The sequence below is a fragment of the Neodiprion fabricii genome, chromosome 1 (assembly GCF_021155785.1).
Source record: "Neodiprion fabricii isolate iyNeoFabr1 chromosome 1, iyNeoFabr1.1, whole genome shotgun sequence".
Lineage (NCBI taxonomy): Eukaryota > Metazoa > Arthropoda > Insecta > Hymenoptera > Diprionidae > Neodiprion > Neodiprion fabricii.
Genome location: NC_060239.1, coordinates 1,123,103 through 1,147,193, shown reverse-complemented (window position 1 = coordinate 1,147,193; position 24,091 = coordinate 1,123,103). Strand labels below are relative to the sequence as shown.

At 38.2% G+C, this 24,091-nt stretch overlaps 3 protein-coding genes across 12 annotated transcripts; 2 read left to right on the top strand and 1 right to left on the bottom strand.

The window, feature by feature from the left end:
• Positions 1 to 376: 376 nt before the first annotated feature.
• Positions 377 to 9,994, bottom strand: LOC124176837 (phosphatidylcholine:ceramide cholinephosphotransferase 2-like). Of its 8 annotated transcripts, XM_046558626.1 has the most exons (7): positions 8,338 to 8,618; positions 7,829 to 8,179; positions 5,060 to 5,445; positions 4,769 to 4,979; positions 4,401 to 4,675; positions 3,981 to 4,156; positions 377 to 3,849 (listed from the first exon to the last, which is right to left on the bottom strand). In XM_046558626.1, the coding sequence occupies exons 2-7, from the start codon at positions 7,879 to 7,881 to the stop codon at positions 3,694 to 3,696; spliced, it is 1,257 nt and encodes a 418-aa protein (XP_046414582.1). In that variant the 5' UTR covers positions 7,882 to 8,179; positions 8,338 to 8,618; the 3' UTR covers positions 377 to 3,693. The 8 variants fall into 8 exon arrangements, with proteins under 8 accessions (XP_046414582.1, XP_046414552.1, XP_046414562.1 ...); XM_046558596.1 differs by lacking the exons at positions 7,829 to 8,179; positions 8,338 to 8,618 and adding an exon at positions 9,230 to 9,994; XM_046558606.1 differs by lacking the exon at positions 7,829 to 8,179 and having other exon boundaries at positions 8,238 to 8,619.
• A 1,148-nt stretch (positions 9,995 to 11,142) lies between these two features.
• On the top strand, positions 11,143 to 18,008 carry LOC124185938 (protein transport protein Sec24C). The gene is made up of 18 exons (XM_046577182.1): positions 11,143 to 11,292; positions 12,143 to 12,367; positions 12,453 to 12,574; positions 12,798 to 12,897; positions 13,051 to 13,847; positions 13,920 to 14,057; positions 14,159 to 14,338; positions 14,414 to 14,609; positions 14,682 to 14,797; positions 14,881 to 15,291; positions 15,374 to 15,500; positions 15,571 to 15,731; positions 15,831 to 16,010; positions 16,106 to 16,307; positions 16,393 to 16,587; positions 16,688 to 16,879; positions 16,998 to 17,191; positions 17,290 to 18,008. Exons 2-18 carry the CDS (start codon positions 12,151 to 12,153, stop codon positions 17,428 to 17,430), a joined length of 3,669 nt encoding a protein of 1,222 aa, XP_046433138.1. The 5' UTR covers positions 11,143 to 11,292; positions 12,143 to 12,150; the 3' UTR covers positions 17,431 to 18,008.
• A 457-nt stretch (positions 18,009 to 18,465) lies between these two features.
• Positions 18,466 to 23,528, top strand: LOC124185985 (heparan-alpha-glucosaminide N-acetyltransferase-like). 3 transcript variants are annotated; one of them, XM_046577271.1, is made up of 12 exons: positions 18,466 to 18,762; positions 19,153 to 19,294; positions 19,650 to 19,780; positions 19,917 to 20,032; positions 20,229 to 20,409; positions 20,625 to 20,829; positions 20,894 to 21,061; positions 21,144 to 21,265; positions 21,386 to 21,555; positions 22,091 to 22,265; positions 22,776 to 22,888; positions 23,177 to 23,528. In XM_046577271.1, exons 2-12 carry the CDS (start codon positions 19,172 to 19,174, stop codon positions 23,356 to 23,358), a joined length of 1,686 nt encoding a protein of 561 aa, XP_046433227.1. In that variant the 5' UTR covers positions 18,466 to 18,762; positions 19,153 to 19,171; the 3' UTR covers positions 23,359 to 23,528. The 3 variants fall into 3 exon arrangements, with proteins under 3 accessions (XP_046433227.1, XP_046433235.1, XP_046433244.1); XM_046577279.1 differs by lacking the exon at positions 18,466 to 18,762 and adding an exon at positions 18,805 to 19,077; XM_046577288.1 differs by lacking the exon at positions 18,466 to 18,762 and having other exon boundaries at positions 19,089 to 19,294.
• Positions 23,529 to 24,091: the final 563 nt, after the last annotated feature.

Genomic DNA, 24,091 nt, shown 5'->3' with positions numbered 1-24,091 from the left:
TACACTTTATTCCTCATGCGTTATGGAAGTCGAAGTTTATAATTAAATTTCATGTACGCGTTGATTTATAAATATAAATAACGTCATCAGTTTTACAGAACTATAGATAACATTTCATATGCGAATGTATCATAATAATAAAGCATATAAAGAGTAGTGAGGATAAATGCATACTTGTTTAGTGAAGTATTAAACGTAGTACAGCCCACGAATATAACTATAAAAAATATATGTCATATGCAGTAGATAATAATGAACCGAAATACAATTGCGCCAATCGAATGGTATACAGGAGAGGACATAGCTCTCTACGTTTTGTATGAATATCAAAACACTGCCAGGATGATCATCAACAGTAAATAAATTTTTGGATCCATTAAAGCGAATCATTCGGAAAAACTTCCATGCTTTTATGTGTATTATTATATTCACATTTGTATATACATATATATATACTATTATACATGTATACCATATTTTTGTGTGTGTATATCGATACCTATATTCACTATTTACATTGGATACGGTTGTTTTTCTGGTCTAATAGTAATAAAATTACATGTTAACGTTTTATCCAACAAATATCTGCATGAAAAAATATAAATCTATGATTTGTCGGAGTGTCCACGTGAAAATGTAAGCTGACGAAAGCTTCGTTATTATAGCAAAATCATTACATAATGATAATTGCTAAAAATGCAAAGCAATACATATTAATAAAAATACGGAAGTTGATAATTGAAAGTCAATGATAGCTGCTTTCAAGAACATCGTTTAAATAACCTATGATAGTTAGAGCTAGTTTTTGGCTTAAAAAGATATCCAATTATGCAGGAAATTGCAGAGAAATATTGCATCAAATAATTTGCGAAAAATCGCAAACTCTATAAACCGACAAAAAAAGAATAATTCATAGACCTTAAATCGTCGATGTATCAAAATGTTGTACAATACACAAATTGACAAAAATTCCAAAGACGGATTTATTGTCGACTCATGTTTCCACGTGGACACATCCAAATTTAGTATTCTAGTATTTTGAATATAGTTGTATAATATCATTTTTATTTCTCACAATCTTTATACAGTACATAACTTTTTATCTTTCTCCATTCGTTCTTTCCAAAAAAAATTACTTTTGAAAACACAAAAATTCACGACCCTTTACTAATTCAAAAAGGTCTCATTTTAAACTGTGTATATACATTCATAACACTCCTAATGCGCAGAAAACTTTGTTTTATTCATGTTCAATGTGGTTACTCGTTTGAACATTCAGCTCTTCACTGGTAATTTACATATACAGTGTAGTACTACAAATAGACAGCGGCAGCTAATGAAAGGGTTCAACGTAAGGATCAACTTACAGTTTGTTTTTCTTACAAATTCAAACCTGTATATCCGTAAGCTAAAACTATAAAAGAAAAAAGAGAAATCGTAAGGCAAAATCATTGAACAAGGATAGATATTCATAGCTGCGGAAAACACGCGATAACTCATTAAGCTCATATTGTAGGTATGTATGTTAAGCGGCAAAAACACCGAGTGGAAAACATATCAAGTAAATTATTCGAAGAATTTCCTATATAAAAATCTACTAACAAAATCAAGTAATATTAGACCCATATTTTTAAGTTCACAGGTACGTTTCTTTCAAATCTGATCATCTATTAACACTATTACTGATTTTCATTATACCGATAACAATTCATTTGTTATAGTAATCTGTTTTCAGAATATACTGAATAACGCAATGGTGAGTATAATAACAACGATTAAATCTCACCATATTAAGAACAATACGAAAACAACCATAAAAAGAAAAAAGATCGTTTTCAAAGTGTAGAGAATTCACGATAAGAATAAAAGATTGTCCTGACAATTGATCATCAATCGATGAAATGATATCACGGGTTGCGTTAATTAAGTAATTAATTAATTGACTAAGAGAATTAATAGAAAGTTACGCACACCACACATGCTCGACCGAATTTAAACAATACATTTTCTGTTAAAGGAGCTTGATAAAATTTGGATCACCGTTCAAAAGCTGAGCTTTTTTTTTTGTTTGTCTATAACGTACAGTAATAATGAGAATCAATAATCATATAATTATCGCTTGGCTATACATTCTGACAACTGGTTACAGCGCTTAAGAAAATAATAATAAGCTCTCAACCTTCCAGGATCGCATGACAGGCGTCAATTTTCTTTTTATTTCAGTTATTCGTAGTTCTCGTGATAGTTAGGTATTCGTATCCCGGAGAAGTCCAAGTGTTTTATTTTTGTGTCATGATACAAATTTTCTTAAAATTAATTTTTTTATCTTTGTTTTTGGAAAGCTATCGAAGAACTGAGAAGTAGTATTTCATTTAATTGCATGAACGCGTATATGCATGTTTTTTCTTTTTCTGCCACTTTCTTTTATATCAAATCCCCAACAAAATCAAAACTAATATATACGTATACATACTCTATACTTGTCGCATAGTTTAGTTAACAATAAGATAGGAGTTGGAAAATGATTTTCTTTTGGACAATTCGTAGTAGCCTCTAGGCGTAAAATTGCAGTCATGTTTCTTATACGACATACATGTGCATTAAATTTAATCATGAATATCACAAACTACGAGTATGCGCAAAATTTGATTTGTCTTCTTTTTGTTTTAACTCAAATTTTTGTGATGGCTAATAGAACGATACTTATGTATACAAAGAATTTTGCCTATACGGGCAATAATTTCCCTTTTTTTTTTTCATGTAAATATTTTTAGACATATTCAAACACTACACATAAAACAGTACCAAGAATAAAATTAACTCGTTAACAGGGCTGTTTTATAAAATTATGTTTACATCAGTATCTTCAACGCACAAAATCGGTAACGTCCGACTGCGTGAATGCATTTCACACTTAAAATATACTTATACTAGAATCATCGAAGCATTTGCGATTGCTGAATAAGTCAACGGCGTATAATCTTTTTTTTTTACAGCATGGAAGGATTTTTTAAATATATTGTTTAAATATATATATATATATATATATATATATATATATATATGTATATGTGGTATACTACGAACTTCGCTTTATACACAGATACACAGGGTATTAGAGCATTTTGTGACTCGTTCCAAGAATTAAAATTATCTCCAACAGATCCTTGTAAATAAACAGATAATACTTTCCTATCAATTCTCAAGAGCGTAACGGTTTGCAGATACTTTAAATAACCACGAAAAAAATTGAAAAAGCGAAGAAAAATGACATCTAAGGAAAATTAACTTGCGCTAAAGTAATATGACTAATTAAAACAAACACGACCATAGAATAAAAGTTTTAAAAAAAACGCAATAGCAGACTCTAACTTAAATAAATGACAACACATGGCGATTAACAGGACTGAGATAGTTTTCACAAGCATAAATCAACAATCGATAACACCGGTGAATATTTTCGGCAAAGTAAAAAAAGCGACGATTCACTTGGCGCCAAGTAAATCTTTCACACGCAATTTTTTTTACGATACGAAATGTTTTTACATACATTTAATATTAATTATTATACACACCATTCATTACCAGAGACATTTAATACACCTAATGTACCCACGTATATATGTATGTACATATAAAGTAAATATATCACGCCAATGCCACGGTTATCGCCTCTGAATACTCAGGTAGATATTAACTGTCTCGGTTTGGATGCTTGGCAAGAAATCTCCTAGGCCACGGAAGAGGCCAATCGTACTGCCTCGGCACAGTGCCGCCAACGTTTTTTTCAAAGTATTTAAACATTGGAAACCACCATAAACGAGCCAAAAAGTTGTTGGGTCCATGTTGCTGAAAAACCAAAGATGTATAAAGCGAATATTGCCTTTACTCCATTGCAAATAACTTTCAATCAAAGTAACATAGACAAAACAAAGCGACGATTAGATAGTGAACATTAATGTGAGAAATATTCAACTCACCTTTAGGTAAGGGTTGTTGGCCAATGTGTGGTAAATGTACCACAAACGTGTGGTAACGTAATAGGCTATGAGAACATCGACAGTGTAATGGCCATGGGCAATCAAAACCATTATTATGCCAACGAGTGACATCAGTCCTGCTAACCAGTGGATCGGCTGACATCGTCTTGGAGAATCTAGACCAGCACAAGTAACAAAGTAACATTCAAGATTCAGTCACGGATTCATTGCAAAGTGATAAGTTGAAGAAAAGATTTTTTTTCGATCCGACTGAGTACATTATGAAATGGAAATAACGTGTTTCCATGAAGTGAATTCGATCAAGAATAGACTCGACTATTCTAATACTTTATAAGAAATTAAGAATCTTTCATCTTTGTTTTTACAGGAAATGCAGAGGCGGAGTTAAAGATCACTTACATTCCTTTATGATAAGGGAGCTGAGAACAAGAACAACTGTATGTCCACTGTAGATGTAATCTCCGCAGTATGTGTGCTTTCCATTGATGGACAATCCAAACCCAGAGATAAGCTGCAGTACCCTCTTAGTTATAACTAACGGACTGGAGTTGTTCGCTTTGGGACTACAATAGTAGGTCTTGCTAGCAACTGGCAGAACTGTTACATACATCGTAACGCTCCGCATCATGTAGAGCAAGCCCATAAGTAAAAATATCCGTCTGAAGACTATGAATCTGTACAGAAAAATTATTAATGATTGACTCTAATGAGTGAGGAGTAATCAATCACCCAATCGACAAAGATAGAAGAACAAGTTCAATTATTACCTGTGCTTGTGAAAAATAATAAAAACCGTCGCAGAGTTTGAGACGATCATAATTAGAATTTCCGAAACGTTGAGCGCCCAATCTTGAGAAACTAGGTTGTCCAATACTACGTCAGGAAGAGGACCGTACGTTGCACGGTCCGGTACACGTTCGTGAACCATGGCAAGAGATGCGGTGGTAAGTATAAAATTGACGACCATGAAAAAGAATGCTGTAAAAACACAAGGCATGTTTAAAATTGACAGCTAAATTGGATATTGAATATGCTTAATAACATTTAATCATTCTTACCAAGAAGAGTTTTCCATTTCTCTTTAGGGAACCGAGGTTCTTCTCTTAGTGGCGCAGGTATGTCAAGTTTAACTATATCGCTCCCAGACCCATTTGGTACATTGGGATGCCTTATATGTCCGAGCCCATCGATCTTGTCATCTTCGTCATCGTCGTAGTATTCAGAGCTGCTGCTGACGCCACCCCACCCTTTATCCTTGTTCTTACTCGGTGCACCAGGAAGAAGAGGTTGCCGCTGATAAACGTCGCTTGACTGTGCCATTCCACTACTACTTCCATCCACCGCTGCCTCTACGTCTCTTTCGTGTCCCTCAACTCCTCCCAACGGACGATCAAAACTTCCGTAATCACTGTGTAAGCTTGTTGCTTTTGGGTCCAATACCATCCTGAAAATAGTAACGCTTATCATCCATGTTGCAGCAGTACAAAGGTCACATAAACAGTACAGGTTTGTGCTTTTTGTTTATTCCTGAGCAGTTTTGCAAGAGGTCAGGAGGATGGGCCTTTTAACCTATTACTAAAAATTCACTCGTGACACTCGATTTAAAAAAAGAAAAATTGTCATTTGTAAAAAATTTTATACACTACCGCTCACAATTCTACAGTATAAATTGAACAGATGCCTTCCTCCATAATTTAATAATGAGTACATTACATAGAAACAGTTGTGTAAAATATTTGACTTTCTAAGCTTGGAAGATGTACTGAACGTTACACCATTTTAAAGAATCCGCTCAACTAAATAGTAACTAGCTCTCACAATAAGTATTATCCAACGTCTGTCCAAACTTCTCTGTGGGTAGATTCAATTTGTCAAGATCAAGTGAAAGGCCAAATGGGCAACAAGAACTCACGAGATGTGTGGTGCTGCAATAATTCCTACTTATTATTATTGTAGAACGATATGAAATTTATGAGTTTAATTAAAAAGTAAGGTAGGTAAAATTTAACCATAGAATATACATAATATGTATGATTGGTAAGAGCATTGACCTACGTAGATTTAGAGGGTGAGTATAAACTGTTTTAATGTGAGTGAGTATAAACTGTTGTAAAAATTCCATCATTTTTCTCAACTCCAATTACAAACTTTTGTCCATCTATTTCTGAATGAAACTAACTGCAACTGCAGGCTTATACAATGCTATGCAAGCGGTTGGAGTCTGAGTAACCCACTGATAAGGTAAGCAAAAATAAAACAGCGATCACTGATTCATTTGCGTACAATAGGAATTTTTGCTGAGTTGCAAATACTACATTTATTATCTACATTTCAATTCGGTTGTGTAAGTGATTGCATGCGTAAATGACATATAATATCAATTTTGTTCTTGGAGAGAAATTATTCGACGTTGAAAATAAATTATCATAATTAGCAAATTACAAATCACATCTCTTTCAATGGGAGTATTTGTTTGGAACTAATTATTTAAAGATACAAACTTTGAATTGATCAGTACGATTGATATAGTCTTCAAATATAAGAATACATCAAATATAATCTTAGTTTGTTTCAATGTCAACACTCAACAGGACACTCAAGAACTATCGATCAAAATTGAATACAAAGTGATACCAGGCACTCCAGTATTTTACTAAGAGGTTACTGACGGGTACATGATTAAAATCTGTATACATACGTCGTTGAAAGTCTATCGCTCAAGAAATCATTCGATAAATCTGTTATAAAGTACTCATAAAAATCAGATTACAAAATTCGTATAATCTTTTTATAAAGTTGTCAAAACCTTAGTTATAGTTCTTTCCAGACTATGGAGAAAGAAATTATATCAAAAAATGTTGAATGATTCCAGAGATGTGACACTGTGATACAAAAACTTAAACCAGCCTATGGGTACTTGGCACCAGTTCGCTGGCATAAATCTGGATAACACAATAAAAAATATGTGCAACATTTCAACCTGCAATACTTGATACAATCCAAAAAGTGTAAACTAGTGGAAAATTATCAAATAATTTCCTTTTCGAGTTCAATGACATTCTCAAATCCGACACCCGTATTTTTCCTTGACATAAAAAAATTTACATGATTATATGCTGCCACACTCTTAGAAAGTCGCGATCAACCTTCAAATCTGATAGGAAAGGTTTATCTAAACTTCGACTACATCAACAAAACATTGTACGATGCTCCAGTTTTATCTATATACTATCTGATCGAAAATCCGCTATTGATAATTCCACCATAATCGTCGATCACTCGGTACGAGTGAATCAGGTTTATATGCTGTCAGAGACTAAAGATGGTTTAGTATTTATATTAAACAACGCAACGCAAACAGCCTGCAGCACATTCTGGAAAGTATTGAAATATATTGAGAAGTTGATCAATTATGAACTTTGATAACGAGCACATGAAGTTGAGTAGCAGATTTTATTTTGTGGTAAATAAGGTTAGCCAAAAATAAAGAATGACTACCAAAGAATCAACAGTTGAACAACATGTCATGAAGAAGTACCATATTGGTGTAATCGTACTTATTTTTGTCGCATGCATCGTAGTCAACAGTGAATATGATTCATTCGTTGAATTGTTGCAAGTCACGGTAAAACATCAACAAGAAAATATTGTCCAATCGAACATTGAAATTCATTGCATATATTTAAAATGCAATTAGTGTACCATCCGCAGCATATTAATAGTACTAACGAGCAAGAGGTCCTTATGTTACGTGTCATATTGTTGTATGCTAGAAATATGTGATGTAAATACAGTGTTAATACCTGTTAATTAGGCTTCTTCATTACCTGGTTAACGCAGTGGGTAATTCGACCTTGACAGGTAGCCTTAATTTATGCATTTTACTCAGGCACTGACCGCGTAATATATTATAGTATAGAAATATGTATAGATATGTATATACTTGTATACCACACGATTTACACTGAACGACGATTAATTATACTCGTATGGAGACGTTCATGGCAAGCATTTCGTTGTAGAAACTATAAAAATTCATATCACTGGTGAAGAAGAGTTTGTGGTAGGAAGCAATATATTCGCCGAACGATACAACACGAAGAACAGTCTACGATGCAGGACACGAGAAATCGGAGTATCAAGCCTCGGTACTACCAGATAAGGCAAAGGCTAAAAAACTGCAAACGACAATATATATATATATATATATATATATATCTGTGTGATATGCTTTACTTTTTGGTCGTATGTATGTATTGTGTACTGCTAGGTGCACATGTACCAAAGTTTGTAGGCAACATAGGAAGTGCGAAAATCCGAACACACGACAACTAACCACACAAAAAGTACAGGCGGGATAAAGGGGCGAATGTTTGATATGGAGAATTTCAACGTTCCGCAAGAGGGGCCGAATGAATATCCGAGGCGCACTGATTCGTCTACGACGTTCCAAGTCCGTTAACTATACGTATACATTAATCACACGTTGAACCCCTTGCGCGTATGTAGCACAAACACAAAAGACCCATTATTAATGCCTGCCAATTGCTGCCGCGCCGCGCTTCAACGACCAAGTCTTTTAACTCACTGCGCTCACTGTCGCGTATAGTATACAGGAAACATGACATGCTAAACAAAAAAAAATAAAAGAATAACGCGACGTAAACATGGCCGTTCGCGGCCGTGAAACAACGTAGAGAGAGAGACGCCGAACTCGGTTCAAGTCTGAAGGTCTGAAGTGAGGAGAATAAGTCTCAAAAAAGAGTCGGTAGTTTCCATAAGAGCTTTACGCGATGAATATGCAGAGGCGAGTAATAAAAATCTGTCTTACCGACTGCCGATCTGGTCAAGTACGAGAAACGGAAGGAATGCTGCAGGAGAAAGGTGTCGGAAACTCGAGGAACCGACCGTACAATCGACGCACAACTGCTGCCTGCTGCAGACTGCAGCCAAGCTCTCGGTGTGCAGTTTTGCAAGCAAAAAAGGAATGTATTGATGCACGCTACGGGAACATCGTGCAAGCAAATTCAATAAATAAACAAATACACAGATAGCAAATTATCGTGGGACAGAGATAACTAATCTAGTTGTACGATCAACATTTGCGAGATACTACGCATGAATAATATGTTTGAAATTCGAATTCGTAAATCGCTCCCACTTATTTTTCACGTGCAGTATACGTATATACCGTGTGCTTTTCAATTACGCATGCCATTATCACTCACCTAAGCAGAGCTTTCCTCCAGCAGTAGTCTGTTTCGATAACTAACAGCTGTAATTTCATCATATAGGTGGACGTCGCCCAAGGCATGTAATGCACGACGTGGGCACGAAGTTAAATCAACCGATGCCTATAATTTAAACTATTTGCACTACGTTTTTTTTTCACGATTAGCGATGAAGAACCTTTTTAGAACATTCGCATCTACACACAACACTGCATGCGCACGATTAATTATCTTTAACTTGCTTTTACTTTTTGGTTAACCGGATCACTATATAATTCCAGGAATTTTTGTAGTCTTATTATCATGTAAACACTATAGTATCCTAATTGTGTAAATAATATTATCGCCGACTGACTTCGCAACAAATGCAGTACATATACGTTACTATCTACACGCACAGACTGCAATCGCGCAAGAATTTCAAATAATTTCCTCTAGATAATATACAAATGAGCATTGCGTATTAATCACCTTGGGTTTTATTGAAATTTTATCTCTCGCCATTCGTGGTTCACGATAATTAAGGAAGTAAAAAATACGACACATCAATATTTACGAGTATCATACAGAGCTGCCGCTAGGATACATGTTTCCAGGCCTGGGACGATGCAATAATGATCACTTATTTAATCTTTTCAATTCATTCTTTCGCACATTTATTGGAGTAATATAAGAATTAGCACGATTAACTGCACTGTGATTTATTATTGTCGCACCTTGAGTATAGTCATGATTATACCTACGTGCCCGAGTATCATGGTACCTGTGCAACCGGGCAGTGAAGAATAGGTTGATGCTACACACGGAATTCGCAACGCCAAGTCCTCAGAGCGCACGCGTTCCCTCATAGATCGTGCGGCTTTCCTCCGAATGGGCCACTTTTTCAAGCTGATACTAACTTTGGTGACGTCACCAGAAACGTATATTCATTCACCAACACAACCCGCTATATACCCACGACCCTTTCCTCAGAGTGTATTATACACACTCACACTTCTTCAGCTGTCCTATATACGAATTGGGAACGAAATGCGTCAGCACCACGCTTAGAGTAAACGCGATTACCATTTACTACGGCGATTGATTATTTCCATACGTATATAAGATAATGATCGAAATTTACGTTCGTCGGTGAACAGATCTATCTATTTTACAGTACTACGTCTGTGCGGAGCAATGTGTTCGTTGTGTTTTATGTCATGATTTCAAAGAAATCGATATTGCTAAGTCATTACAAGAATTTAATTATAGCGCGGGCTATCTGTAAATTTAGGTATGATGCGTAATCTTGAAAGCGCGACGATCTACAACGATCAGCAGGGTTATGTCACGATAGGCAGTTTCTTGTCCATGCGAATCTATTGATGAGAAACGGTAATAATTAATTGGATTATACGTCTAAACAGCTAAAGATTACATCTCATCCGGCAACATTTGCAAGGCTTAGACAGCTGATCTATGACATGAAGATATCAGTGGCTCGGACTGAATCGTATTGGAAAAAATGAAATGGTAATTCGAAACCTTGAAAAAACGTTACACTGATATTTCTTCTGAGAAAGTCAGCTTGTGTAACATACAATATCGTATGATTAAAAAAAAAATGTAATTTTCAGCTGCTTTTGACATTTCACTTTCAGTTCCGCGGAAAATCTTCATTACCGACCGAAGACGAAACCAAAGAGGAGTCGTCAAGTTCGCGCTTCACCTACAGAAACGAGCGTCGGTCGATCATCTTTGAATGTAAATGAAAATGTAGTTAATCCATCGATAGCGCAGCAATAATTTTCTTGTATATCGGTATGTCGTTGATCTATGCATCTCGGGAAAGAGCGACGAAATTTCTAGCGTGTAATAAAGGAATCTTGAATGGCCCAGATTCGTAATGACGTGTCCGTCGCGAGCGTGCGCAGGGCGCATGCGCAGTGCCACCTTACGTGGCATCGGCCTGCAGCAGTAGTGCGTGTTTCTCAATAAAAAGTCTCCCGTACAATTTAGTGTAAACATTTCTGGACATATTCTTATTTGTTATGGTTCAAATACATGTATAACAATTCAACGTGAGTATCTGGCTTATCCAATCACCGATTATCACATATTACACCTCTGTTATAACTGATTTCTTCGATATATGCAAAATGGCCTGCACCCGTTCGCCTGCTCCATCGTACAGAGACATATGACATTTGTTAGAGTAACATTTTGAATTCTTCTTGTTACTCAATTTCACAATTACATCGTTACCAGCATCGCTCACTTTAAATAGCAGAGAATTTTTATTAAACAGCTTCCTGAATTACGCCCCCTTAAGTTTCGCCAAGTTTTACCTTGACTTGCGTGTTTAAATACTCATGTGTTGTGTCATATTCCCATTAGATATTTAATTTATTTTCATACCAACATCTCGTACTTTATGGGTTATCGTCTCACTGCAAATTAAAATTTAATAAACTCTTGTCTACCTGTTAAATTAAGTTGTCCAATATTGCGTTACGCATAATCAATTCGGCGACTCGTTTTGACCACCATCACCTTAAACACCATATGTTCGAAAACATATTTTCACACGTTTGAGATCTTGCATAATTTCGAGTAAATATCACATGTGGAATGAAATATTGAAAACAAATTTTCGACTGGATTCAGCGTGATGTGTAATAGACTCTGTGGCCGAACCTATGAACTTGAAATCCTATTCAGTCTCCATATTTTTCCCATACTTTACAAACCTTTGAACTGGTTAAACAAATTGCTAAACAATTTTAAAATCCATTTTCCTCGCCATATGTTTGTCCCATCATACAGACGAACGATGATGAAATGGCGTTAACATTTGACCTTCACTCATGATAGTTATTTTACTAATGCGGCAAAGATCTAATACTTCTTTTCATCTCTTTTATCTTTCAGTATAAACCATGAATCCCCAATACATGCAGCAACAACCTCCTTACTACGGGGGGCCAAACAATGGACCGCCTCGTGGAGGAATAAATGCAAATCTTCCACCAGTAGCTCACTTCAACGGATCTGAAAACTCCCAAGGTTTTCCATCTAAAAATCCAGCTCAAGGCCCTCCTACTCAGGAATCTGCGCTACCTCCACAACAATCTTATTATGCAAATAATTTACGAGGTCAATTAACATCAGTTACACGTTTGGATAATATTTAATATTTGGTGAAAAATAATTGCTTAATCGGAGATGACCCATATTTCAGGACCACCAACCAATCCTCAGTCTGCTCTTCCGCCCATGAGTCAGCCTCCCAGCAATCTAAACAATCTTGCTAATCAAATGTCAAATATAAATCTAGGAAATCAACCGAGACCTCCACCAGGGGTGAGTTTTGTCCCTTATTCCAAGTTTTCTCACCTCTTATTGAACATTGTCCACTTTTGTCACTTTTTTGAGATTCACGATCGATGACAGACATCTGGGTAACATTTATTTACATGAAATTGTAAAAAACTATCTGGGTTTCAAATGTCGTCTTTTAATTTCGTTTGTATTATTGAGTAACAACGATTAAGCTAGCGTCTAAATAAACTTTTTCCTATTACAGGGCTTCCCTCCTCAAGTCAGACGAAGTAGTCCAGGAATGCTACCTCCAACTTCAAATATTAATGGCTACAACAGCCAATCAGAACAGCCTTCTCCCATAGGTAGCTATCGTTGAAATATTCACTATAACTCTGCCATAGTTGCGGAGGGATAAATTTAAATTGCACATATTCTTTATCAGGGATGCACTTCGATCCTCTTTAAGTATCTGAATATCTGTCAATGAGTGTTTGAATTAATTTAAATACCAACAGATTCCGCAACACAAAGTCAAATTGATGGACCAACGGTCGGAAAAGCTGGTCCGCCTCTGCCAGGACAAATTTCAGCTGCTCAAATGCCACCTCAACCTGGTCCACCTCTGCCAGGACAAATTTCAGCTCCTCAGATGCCGCCTCAGCCTGGTCCGCCAATTTCTCAGCCTCCCGGGCCTCCACTACAAGGACAAACCTTAGCTTCAGGTGGACCTCAGTTTCCCAGACAAATGCCATCTGGAAATCTTGGCTCACAATTCCCTGGGCAGCTCGGACCTGGTCAACAAAGTCAACGTCTTTCTGGCCCCCAAAGCTTATCAGGACAACCACCACCGAATCAGCCAATGATGCCTGGTCAACAGTTACCTGGTCAACAATCCAGCGTTTCTGGGCCACCGCAAATGCTGTCAGGTCCGCCTTTATCCGGGCCACCGATGCGTGGCCAACAGAATATGTCAGGACCTCTGATGTCTGGGCAACAGAATTTATCAGGACCCCCGATACCAGGGCATCAAAATCTACCGGGGCCACCATTACCTGGGCAACCTAATTTGTCAGGAGCTCAATTACAGCCACATATATCTGGACCGCCAATGCCTGGACAAATTCATCCTGCCGGGCCCCATATGCCTGGTCAAATGCAAATGCAGGGTCAACAGCAATACATGGCTGGCCCTCCTCGTCCTGGACAACAACAGCCTGCAGGTGAACCCCAGGGAATAAATAGGCAGCCACTTGGATCAATGCCACCGTATCAGCAGCCAGGTTATCAGCAGCAAGGATATACTGCTCAGCCTGTAAGTGATTCTGTGCCAAGTATGAAAGGCTACAATGATTCGTGAAATAATCGTGAGAAAAAATTGTTTCAGGACATGTATGCTGGACAGAGAAGTCCCTATCAGGGCGGTGTGCCACCAGGGGCACCAGGGGGATTTCAACCAGGTATGCAACCCGGAATGCAACCGCAAACAGCGCGGAGACTGGATCCTGACCAAATGCCAAGTCCCGTAAGTTTGGCCTATCTCGCATTTGCTTGACAACAAGTCTGGAAAAGCTCTTGGAATGGTCATTGAGTACTTTGAGTAACTGACAAATTCTTTTTTCATAGATTCAAGTCATACAGGATGATCAGCATACTAAAGGCGGTGTGTTTGTGACTAATCAAAAAGGACTCGTTCCACCTCTGGTAACAACAAAATTCACTACTCAGGATCAAGGACACGCGTCCCCTAGATTTATCCGATCAACTATGTACACCATTCCAACGACTACAGATATCATGAAACAGGTAATTTCTCATTCTGGGCAATATATATTTGGAGATGTATCGAAAATGCTTGATGATCATGTTTCTCCTTTTCAGACCAGCGTACCATTTGGCCTCATAATTAGTCCAATGGCTAAGGTTGCGGAAGGAGAATACGATCCACCTATAGTCGACATGGGAGAGATTGGTCCAGTGCGTTGTATACGTTGTAAAGCGTACATGAGTCCGTTCATGCAATTCATAGACGCTGGTAGACGGTTCCAGTGTATGTTCTGTAAAGCTACTACAGAAGGTAAAAGAAATTCTCTATTTCTGACACGATCCGCAATGAGTTCATAACATGACGTTTTGTTTTCTTCTCAAGTTCCAGCAGAATATTTCCAACACTTGGATCACACGGGGCAAAGAATGGATCGTTATGAGCGGCCAGAATTAGTTTTGGGAACGTACGAATTTGTGGCAACTAAAGACTATTGTCGGGTTAGTTACTATGCATAGCAATGTCAATGCCAAATGAAGTATTTTTGAACTATTTAACCATTGAATTTTTCATTTTTTTACAGAATAACACGATTCCTAAACCACCAGCTATGGTCTTCCTTATTGATGTATCGTACAACAACATAAAGTCCGGCTTAGTGCACTTACTATGTTCAGAAATGAAGAGAATCATTCGTAATCTTCCCATCGACGCCGGGCAAACTAGAACGAATATGAGAGTTGGATTCATAACGTATAACAACACAGTTCACTTTTATAACATAAAAGCATGCTTAGCTCAACCGCAGATGATGGTAGTTGGCGACGTTCAAGAAGTCTTCATGCCTCTGTTAGACGGGTTCTTGTGCGACGCCGAAGAAAGTGAAACTGTCATTGACAGTCTAATGACACAAATTCCAGCTATGTTTTCTGACACTCGTGAAACTGAGACCATACTTGCACCCGCCATTCAAGCCGGACTGGAAGCACTGAAGGTATATAAGTAAATAATTAGAGCTAATACAGCGTAAATTATATTATTCAAGTACTCAGTTACTTACTTTGACTTTTTTATAGGCGTCAGATTGTGCTGGAAAATTAATGGTATTCCACTCAACTTTGCCGATAGCTGAGGCACCCGGAAAGTTGAAAAATCGTGATGATCGCAAGCTGTTAGGCACAGAAAAAGAAAAGACTATATTAGGTACGTTCTTGGTTTTCGCGGTTATTTTTCTTTGTCGTTACTACTTGTCTAAACTTTTAAATATTTACAGGTCCACAGACCAATGTGTACAACAATCTTGGACAAGAATGCGTAGGAGCAGGATGCAGCGTCGATTTGTTTGTATTCAACAATTCGTATATTGACGTGGCAACAATTGGTCAAGTTTCGCGTTTGACTGGCGGGGAAGTCTTCAAATACACGTACTTCCAGGTAATCGAATCCCGAGACGTTTGATCAATTTCGTTCTCATTCTTTGAACATCTTTATAACGTGAAGACACAATTTTAACGATCCTTTGCTTTGCTGCAGGCTGATATTGACGGGGAACGATTAATAACAGATATAATCAACAACATCAAACGGCCAATTGCTTTTGACGCTATCATGAGAGTCCGTACTTCCACTGGCGTTAGAGCAACAGACTTTTATGGACACTTCTTTATGTCCAATACAACAGACATGGAATTGGCCAGTATAGATTCTAACAAGGTACTTAATGTCTACCTTTCACGCAATTTTTAATACAGTATAGTTGGCAAGTTGCATAGCATGTGAATGCCAAACGTAATAATTCTTGATTCCAGGCAGTTGCAATTGAAGTTAAACACGATGATAAGCTAGGAGATGAAGAAGGTGTATTTATTCAAGCAGCTCTATTATATACGTCTTGCGGCGGAGTTAGAAGGTTGCGAGTAATAAATTTGGGATTACGCACCTCATCTCAAATGGCAGAACTATACAGGGCCTGTGATTTAGATGCCATAGTTAATTTCTTTTCCAAACAGAGTAAGAAACACTTTCTAAAATGATCAATGAATTACTGATTCTTAAAATATATATCTAACCATGAATTTCAACATTTCACCTACAGGCGTGTTCAAGCTAATCGAAGCATCACCCAAGGCGGTAAAAGACAATTTAATCTCAAGATGCGCAACAATGCTTGCCGTCTATAGAAAACACTGCGCTTCACCTTCTAGTGCAGGACAACTAATTCTGCCCGAATGCATGAAGCTCCTGCCACTTTATGTGAATAGTATACTGAAAAGCGACGCGATTTCTGGTGGTACGTTAAACTGCTTGAATTTTTTATAACATTACAAATACCGACGAGTGAATAATTGATTCGTTTTCACAATATTTTTCCAATTATTTCATACCCTTAGGTGCGGACATGACTATTGACGACAGATCTTTTGTCATGCAAGCAGTAGCAACCATGGATATCCCAACTTCAGTAGCTTACTTTTACCCAAGATTATTACCGCTCCATGATATTGATCCTCAAGGTACTGAATTACCTCAAATGGTTCGCTGCTCAATTGACAAATTCACAGATGACGGCGCTTATCTCCTAGGTAAAACTACAAAAGTTTATGAAATTTTATCCATAAGATAGTTTATCATTTATATAAATATCTATCAAGATAATTGCAAATTTCGTTCAAATACTTACTGGAATCGACCATTTCTCAGAAAACGGTATCCACATGTTCCTCTGGCTGGGTCTCGGCCTTTCGTCGCAGTGGGTGCAAGCTGTGTTTGGCGTACCGTCAGTAGGGCAAGTTGACGTCGATCGCACGATACTCCCAACCCTGGATACCCCGTTAAGCCACCGAATTACGGAAATAATAACGCAAGTCCGTTCGCAGAGACATCGTTGTATGAGGGTAAGCTTGAAGTGCCAAATTCAAAGTATAAAACTTGGGTATCCACTCAAAGAGCCTGCAGATTAAGTAATAATTTGGCATCTTTTTACAATTTTCAGCTGACAATTGTCAGGCAAAGAGAAAAGCTTGAGATGGTTATGCGACACTTCTTGGTCGAGGATCGCGGCGGTGACGGAAGTGCGAGCTACGTGGATTTCCTGTGTCATATGCACAAAGAGATCAGGACACTTCTTAGCTAATAAACGTGTCCTGCGTACGCACGCTAATTGTGTCAATCTTCTTTCCACTTAATTACAAGTATAGATTCAAAAAAGATAAGCAAGAAAAAAGAAAATAGTACATAACGCAAATACGAAACGAACCAGTTGGTTGTTACATATATAGACGTACATACCATACTAAACTATACTATAAAAAAAGGTATGATAAATAAATTCAAAACTGAAAAAAAAATTGCTACAATAATATCCAACGTACGCAGACAAAATATCCAGGCGGGAGGAAACGCAACATTTACGTACCTTTGAACACACAGACAACAAACATATTGTAGAGTCGTCAAGAGTAGACGTGTTGCAAGGGGAAAAAACCTAAGGCAAAAAAGCGTCATTTATAACTACATACTTACATCATATAAAAGATGAAGCACAGTGATTTATACTTGTACGGAATTTAATTGTAAACGTTTACTGTATTATTATTAATTTCATTTTAACTAGCCCATTATTATTATTATTATTATTAATTATTATTATCGTCTTAAATTAAATGCTGAAGTTTATTAAATCATATATTATAAATTTATATACGAAAAGAATCGGTAAAGTTACTGTACATATATTTATATGCCCGCGATCTTTTCAATTATGCGAATTTCGTCTCAAATATTTGTCGATGTTTTATCATTCTTCGTACGCTGCAGTTGATCATTGTGCAGGAGAAAAAAAGAAGAATTGATTCGGAATGTAAAGAAAAACGTCATCGCCAATTTTACACTTGTTGCTACGCAGCGTAACTATAAAAATGAAGATACAATTCTGAGGTGAAATTAAATGGGGTCACGATCGGGTGTTTTCGAAAGGACGACGAAAGCTTCTTCGGCACAATCTGTTTACTTCACATTTTCTAAATGCGTTTTACGCCCGAGGATATGTACAAGGCCCATCTGCTGTCAGGTTACAATACATGCCAGTACATTTATTCCGGCATACGTTATTACATTGATGCGACGCGGGATGGACGGTCTAACTGAGCGAGCAACCGACCAATGGGCATCTCGACGAACAACAAGTGGGACATAATATGCCCACCATGTGGGCACAGCGTCGTGTCTTTCAAGTCCCAAGAGCGAGAGAGAGAACGACACTCACATGCTGTCCATTTACTGGGGACAGGTGTTGTTGGCAGGTTGCGATCTGCAGTCGATTTCCAATATCGGTACTCGGTTTAATACTGCCTGCAGTTCTGCATTCGTAGTGCTTAAAAAAAAAAAACAAAAAAAAAATTTTAAATACCAAGCATATATTTTTGCAGTGTCGAAACGGATCGGGAGATTCACGCACTCATACTTGGTAAGAATATACTAGTAATCACAGTACTTTCAACCCGTCGCATACTACGCGTGAAAGCATTTCGCAACGAGATAATGTATCAGATCAAACCGGACGGTCCGTTGAGATCGGCGAATATTCTCAAGTGCGTGGGCATTCAATATGTTTCGATGTCGTTACTTGACACTTTTACTTTCGCGCCGATATTTCGCGTGTGCTCATTTTGAAATCGTGATTTTATAACAGTGATATTTAGGTCTCGGGTTGTACACCTACTCACATTTCCCACGATAATACGCGCAATTTTCGAAGTCTCCGATTCACTCGCCAGTGCCTGTAAACGTTGCTCACTCATTTTTCAGCCTATCGCTTCGCTACGAGCCTGAATTTTAAGACATCGTTATTTTGTAGATGAAACTTACTCGGAATCATGATCGAAAACACTTACTGCGAGTACGAAGATTTAACGTACGACAAAGCTTGCGTCGCCGTCAAAACGAGCACCGATTATCCCGAAACTTGGCTCTACTCCCTGTCCTCCGATTGCCACTTGGTATGTGTTTTTCATTTCTATTGTCGCTTAATCGGCTTTTATTTACGCATTTTTCATCTTCAATTTCCCATTGTTACGCGTCTATATTCCTGGTGCACATGTGCACGATAACTTTTAGTTCGATCTACGAGGTTTTGTCGATGTCGTTCCTAATTAGAATTTACATACTAAAAAATAACTAACAGTATATGTATATCGCTTGTGCCACGTATCTCCTAAAAGACGTTAGTCTACATAATACGGCTACTCGTTCTACGCTATGAAAGTCCTTAATTGACGCGTCTTCTACATTTACTATCAGTCATACTGCGATGATTAACTCACACCACCACCATTCGCCAATTACAATTTACAGTGCCCATACACGCGAATCGGTCAGATAACGTACGCTCAAAATCAGAGCTTCACATTTCACACTGAGAGATCTTTGACATGGAGGGTACGGAGCAACGGCGTCGAGGAATATGTTCCGGCATCAAATACGAGGTTTGATTCACGGTTGCGTTATTAATAATTATTTTTAATACTGTGTAGAAAAAGTCTCAAAGCTGTCCATCCATACAAATCATTGAATTCCATTAAACGTTTGTATAAGTTGTATACATATACTGTTTCCCTCCAGCGACATAATCTGCAGTTTAACACCGAATTTGGGACAATTCGGTATATACGAATTAAACGTTGACAATGGAAGCTGCATTCTCAGCATCGTGAAGGATCCCTCGAGTTTGTACATGCGTGAGTAACGTGAAAGTAAAGAATCTATTTAATTTTAAAGAAATACTATGTGTCGATTCTCGTATAAAACTTGATCGCACCGGCGGACCGTAAAAGTAGAAACGGTTCGTCCTAGTCAGACACGTCAACCAGACATTAAATCCTACATCATAGATACATATGCTCACATAAGACAATAGCTATGTACATATTTCAGCTCTCCTCGCTGTGTTTCTCGTAACACTCTGTCTACTGGCCGGATGCACTTTATTAAGAACCGGAATAAACAGTTTGAGAAAAAAATTTAGGGTCCGAAATCCGTGCATAGGTGATACGGATCCGCAGGAAAAGGCTTTGGTAGTTAAACGGCGAGTAAGATCCATCGACACGTTCAGAGGGTAGGATATATACCTGTTACAATTATAAATCGGGTGAAAATTTTTTGCTGCAAGATTACCCCGCGGAGTGTTATTTATTTATTTATTTTTTCTTGTTACTTTTTCTTTGAAATTCTAGAATTGAAAAAAAATTTCACCACACAATATGTAAGCAAAAGGTTGACTAAACGTGGAATGTTTTCGTTTTCCGCTGATCCTCTTCTCACCTCATGAAGAATAAGTATTCTAGCGATGATTTTCGTGAACGACGGTGCCGGAGGCTACTCGGTTTTGGAGCATGCGACGTGGGACGGTTTGCTCGTCGGCGATTTGGTTTTTCCATGGTTCATGTGGATAATGGGGGTGTGTTTGCCGATATCGGTGGGTTCCCAACTATCGCGACAAGTTTGCCGTTTCACCATGTGTCGGGGAGTCGTCAAGGTATAAGATATGAAATTAATTTATTCCTTCCGCGGATCCGTTAACCGATCGTCGCTCCTTTCAGCGCAGCGTAATTTTGTTCCTCCTCGGATTATCACTGAACACCCTCGGCACGAACGCGCAACTTGAAAACATCCGGTTGTTCGGTGTTCTCCAGCGTTTCAGCGTCGTCTACCTTATCGTCGCCCTGATCCTGGTTCTGCTCAGTCGGAGGAGACGCATCGAGCCCAAGGTGTGACGACCGTCTTCGGCATCCCGAATCGCGCACCCGTCGGACTGGCATTCGTCTAACTTGTTTCGTTCGCACATTTCAGAACCCGTTTCTCGAAGCCGTCAGCGACATTTTCGTTCTTCTCCCTCAATGGATGCTGATTTTATGCCTCGTCGCTGCCCACTCGGCGATAACTTTTCGCTTGCCGGTCGTCGGCTGCCCAACGTGCGTTTCTCAATCATTCGTTTATATTTTAAATTTCACAGCGCGTCAGAATTCGCAAATATTTTCTCACCGCCACCTATAATTGTCACACGTAAAACTTAGCCGGGTTTCAATTTACAGAGGGTATCTTGGACCTGGGGGACGTCACGACGATGGCAAATATCCCGATTGCGTCGGCGGCGCGGCCGGGTATGTAGATCGAAAAATACTGGGAACACGGCATATTTACCAGTATCCAACAGCCAACACGGTTTATGGATCGGGTCCGTTCGATCCCGAGGGAATACTGGGTAAGAATTTACTTTGAATACATTTTCCACGTTCAAGAAAAGACAGAAACTTTTATCAGACGGATCGCAAGCTGTTGCATTCGATAAATAAATATCTTTTCAGTAAAATCAGCGACGTTTATAATCGGTCGATGAACTCGGATTGAACGGAAAAATAGGCCAATGATTCTTTATTTAAAATACACCATTCCGAAGATTAGATACCGCGATCATTATAGAGCTAAATTGATATGAAAACATGTATATAAAAGTTTGTACGAGTAACCTAATTGGCCTTACTTAACGCCTCATCGTTATATTCGTCTGATTACTGCCTGACTCAATTTTTTTATACTCTGTTTTACCAAAAATCGCGGCTTTTGACGGTTAAATACGAATTATATTACGTAGGTCTTGTCGCTTTTCATCGAATTAAATCGCGGTTAAATTTTCGAAGTTGCGATTAGTTTAGAACTGGATTCTCAGGACCGAACATTTCTGCAACTTACATTTGCTGTTGATTTCAAGGGAATAAATATCGTCTCTTATTCTACAGGCTGTCTAAGCTCGGTGTTTCAGGTATTTCTCGGTGTTCAGGCTGGTATGATATTGAAATACTACACGAGTTGGAAGGACCGAGTTTGCAGGTGGATCGGATGGGCCTTAATTTGCGGGGTCCTCGGTCTCTCGCTGCACTTTACTAACATTGTGCCAATGAACAAAAATTTATGGTGAGCATCGTGTGAACCTGTACTGTACGTCGATTTCTTCAACGCGAATGTCGCGAGAGTTTCACGTCTGATTTTTATGTCGCGCTCTCGATTTCGCTGCACTTCATGAATTATTCCCCACTTTTTACATCCCGATAACTTCTCAATCGCTCGTTTTTTCAAGGTTTCCTCGACAACTGTGATCGAGGTATATTTTTACGTCTGAAGCTCCTTCACGGTTGGGAAAAATGTGCTTTGTATCGATCTTGAAATTTGAATGTTTCATTTACGTGATTCGTTCTTTCTTCAAGTACACCGCAACACGCGGTTGCAGGATATAATACATCTCAGATTTTCGTCAAATTCTTTCTAGCGTTGAATTTGAAAATTTTAGGTGAATAATTGCACAATCGCGTTTGATAACTAGATTGCAAAAATAAATAAAACCGACATTCCCGATCCAGCCGCAATTAACGTATGAAACTTATCGCGTAACAAGTCGCAAATTATTTAACAGACACATTTTTCTAGGTCAATGTCTTTCGTGCTCGTTACGACGAGCCTCGCGTTTCTGTTACTGACGATTTGTTACGTCTTGGTAGACGTGACGGAATATTGGCGAGGCGGACCGTTCAGGATACCCGGTGAGTATAAAATAAATGCGGCCCACTTGACGGACAAGCGAGACGAATCGATGGTTTCCGATATTCGAACCGAATAAAACAAATTAATTATGTTACAAATTCGTGCTGGCCGAGAATCGTAAAAGATTCGAATTGTCCGATAAATCGATCCGCACTCGCGATCCGTACAACTTAACTTCGCTGTAAAATTCCACCGCGTCGGATTACGCGTCCTGCATATTAGAAACGAGAACGGCCGAACATTTCCAACTCTCTAATTGCCAGGTATTAACTATTACTCGTTTCCAGGAATGAACGCGTTGGCGATGTACGTTGGTCATCAGCTCTGTTATCAAATATTTCCGTTCCACTGGGCTTACGGTGAAATGAATACTCATACCTGGCGTCTGATCGAAACGATATGGGGCGTCGGGCTTTGGACTGCGATCGCCTACCTTCTCCACGCCAGGAAAATATACCTGGCATTATGAGACGCGTTCTTTTTTCCCGATCAACATCCATCCGCTTCGCCATTTTATCCCGACACGATTCACGTTTCGCTTCGTGTCGCGGTATAAAACGCGAGCGCACTTTTATACCTGATAACACTGTTGGCTACAAATACACGATTATGTGACTAAATAAATAATCTTACAATATATGAATACAACGATTCGGTTTTCTCTTTCATTCGTCACCTAAACACTTTGCTTTTTGCACATATTATTCCTGCACTGCACTGCGGGCGGTATCATTGTGATTTTATAAATAATAATTTATTTTACACAACTTAATACATGTACAAATAATACAGGTGTTTTTTTGTTTTTTTTTTTTTTCAAATGACATTCTCGTAAAGTCAAAAGACGAAGTAAGAACACTATTACTGTTATTGTTACGCGATATATTAAATTGTAATAAAAGTGCGATGTTTCGGTTTCTGTAATTCCATTGTATTCACGATTCCTGTATGGTGAATTGCATATTATTGTTGTTTTATGATTCGATCGCGTAACCCGGTGGCAGTAAAGTACATTTACCAGGATCGTTGTACCTGACATGTAATTGTCGTCGATTATAATTTCTTGCGCACATGTCGAGAAGAAGAATAAACCGCTCATTATAAAACACACCAAACGATCGACAACGCATATTCACTAAACGAAGCATAATCGTCAAATTATATGTGTATATAATGTATCAATAGGCTGTCGATTCGATGTT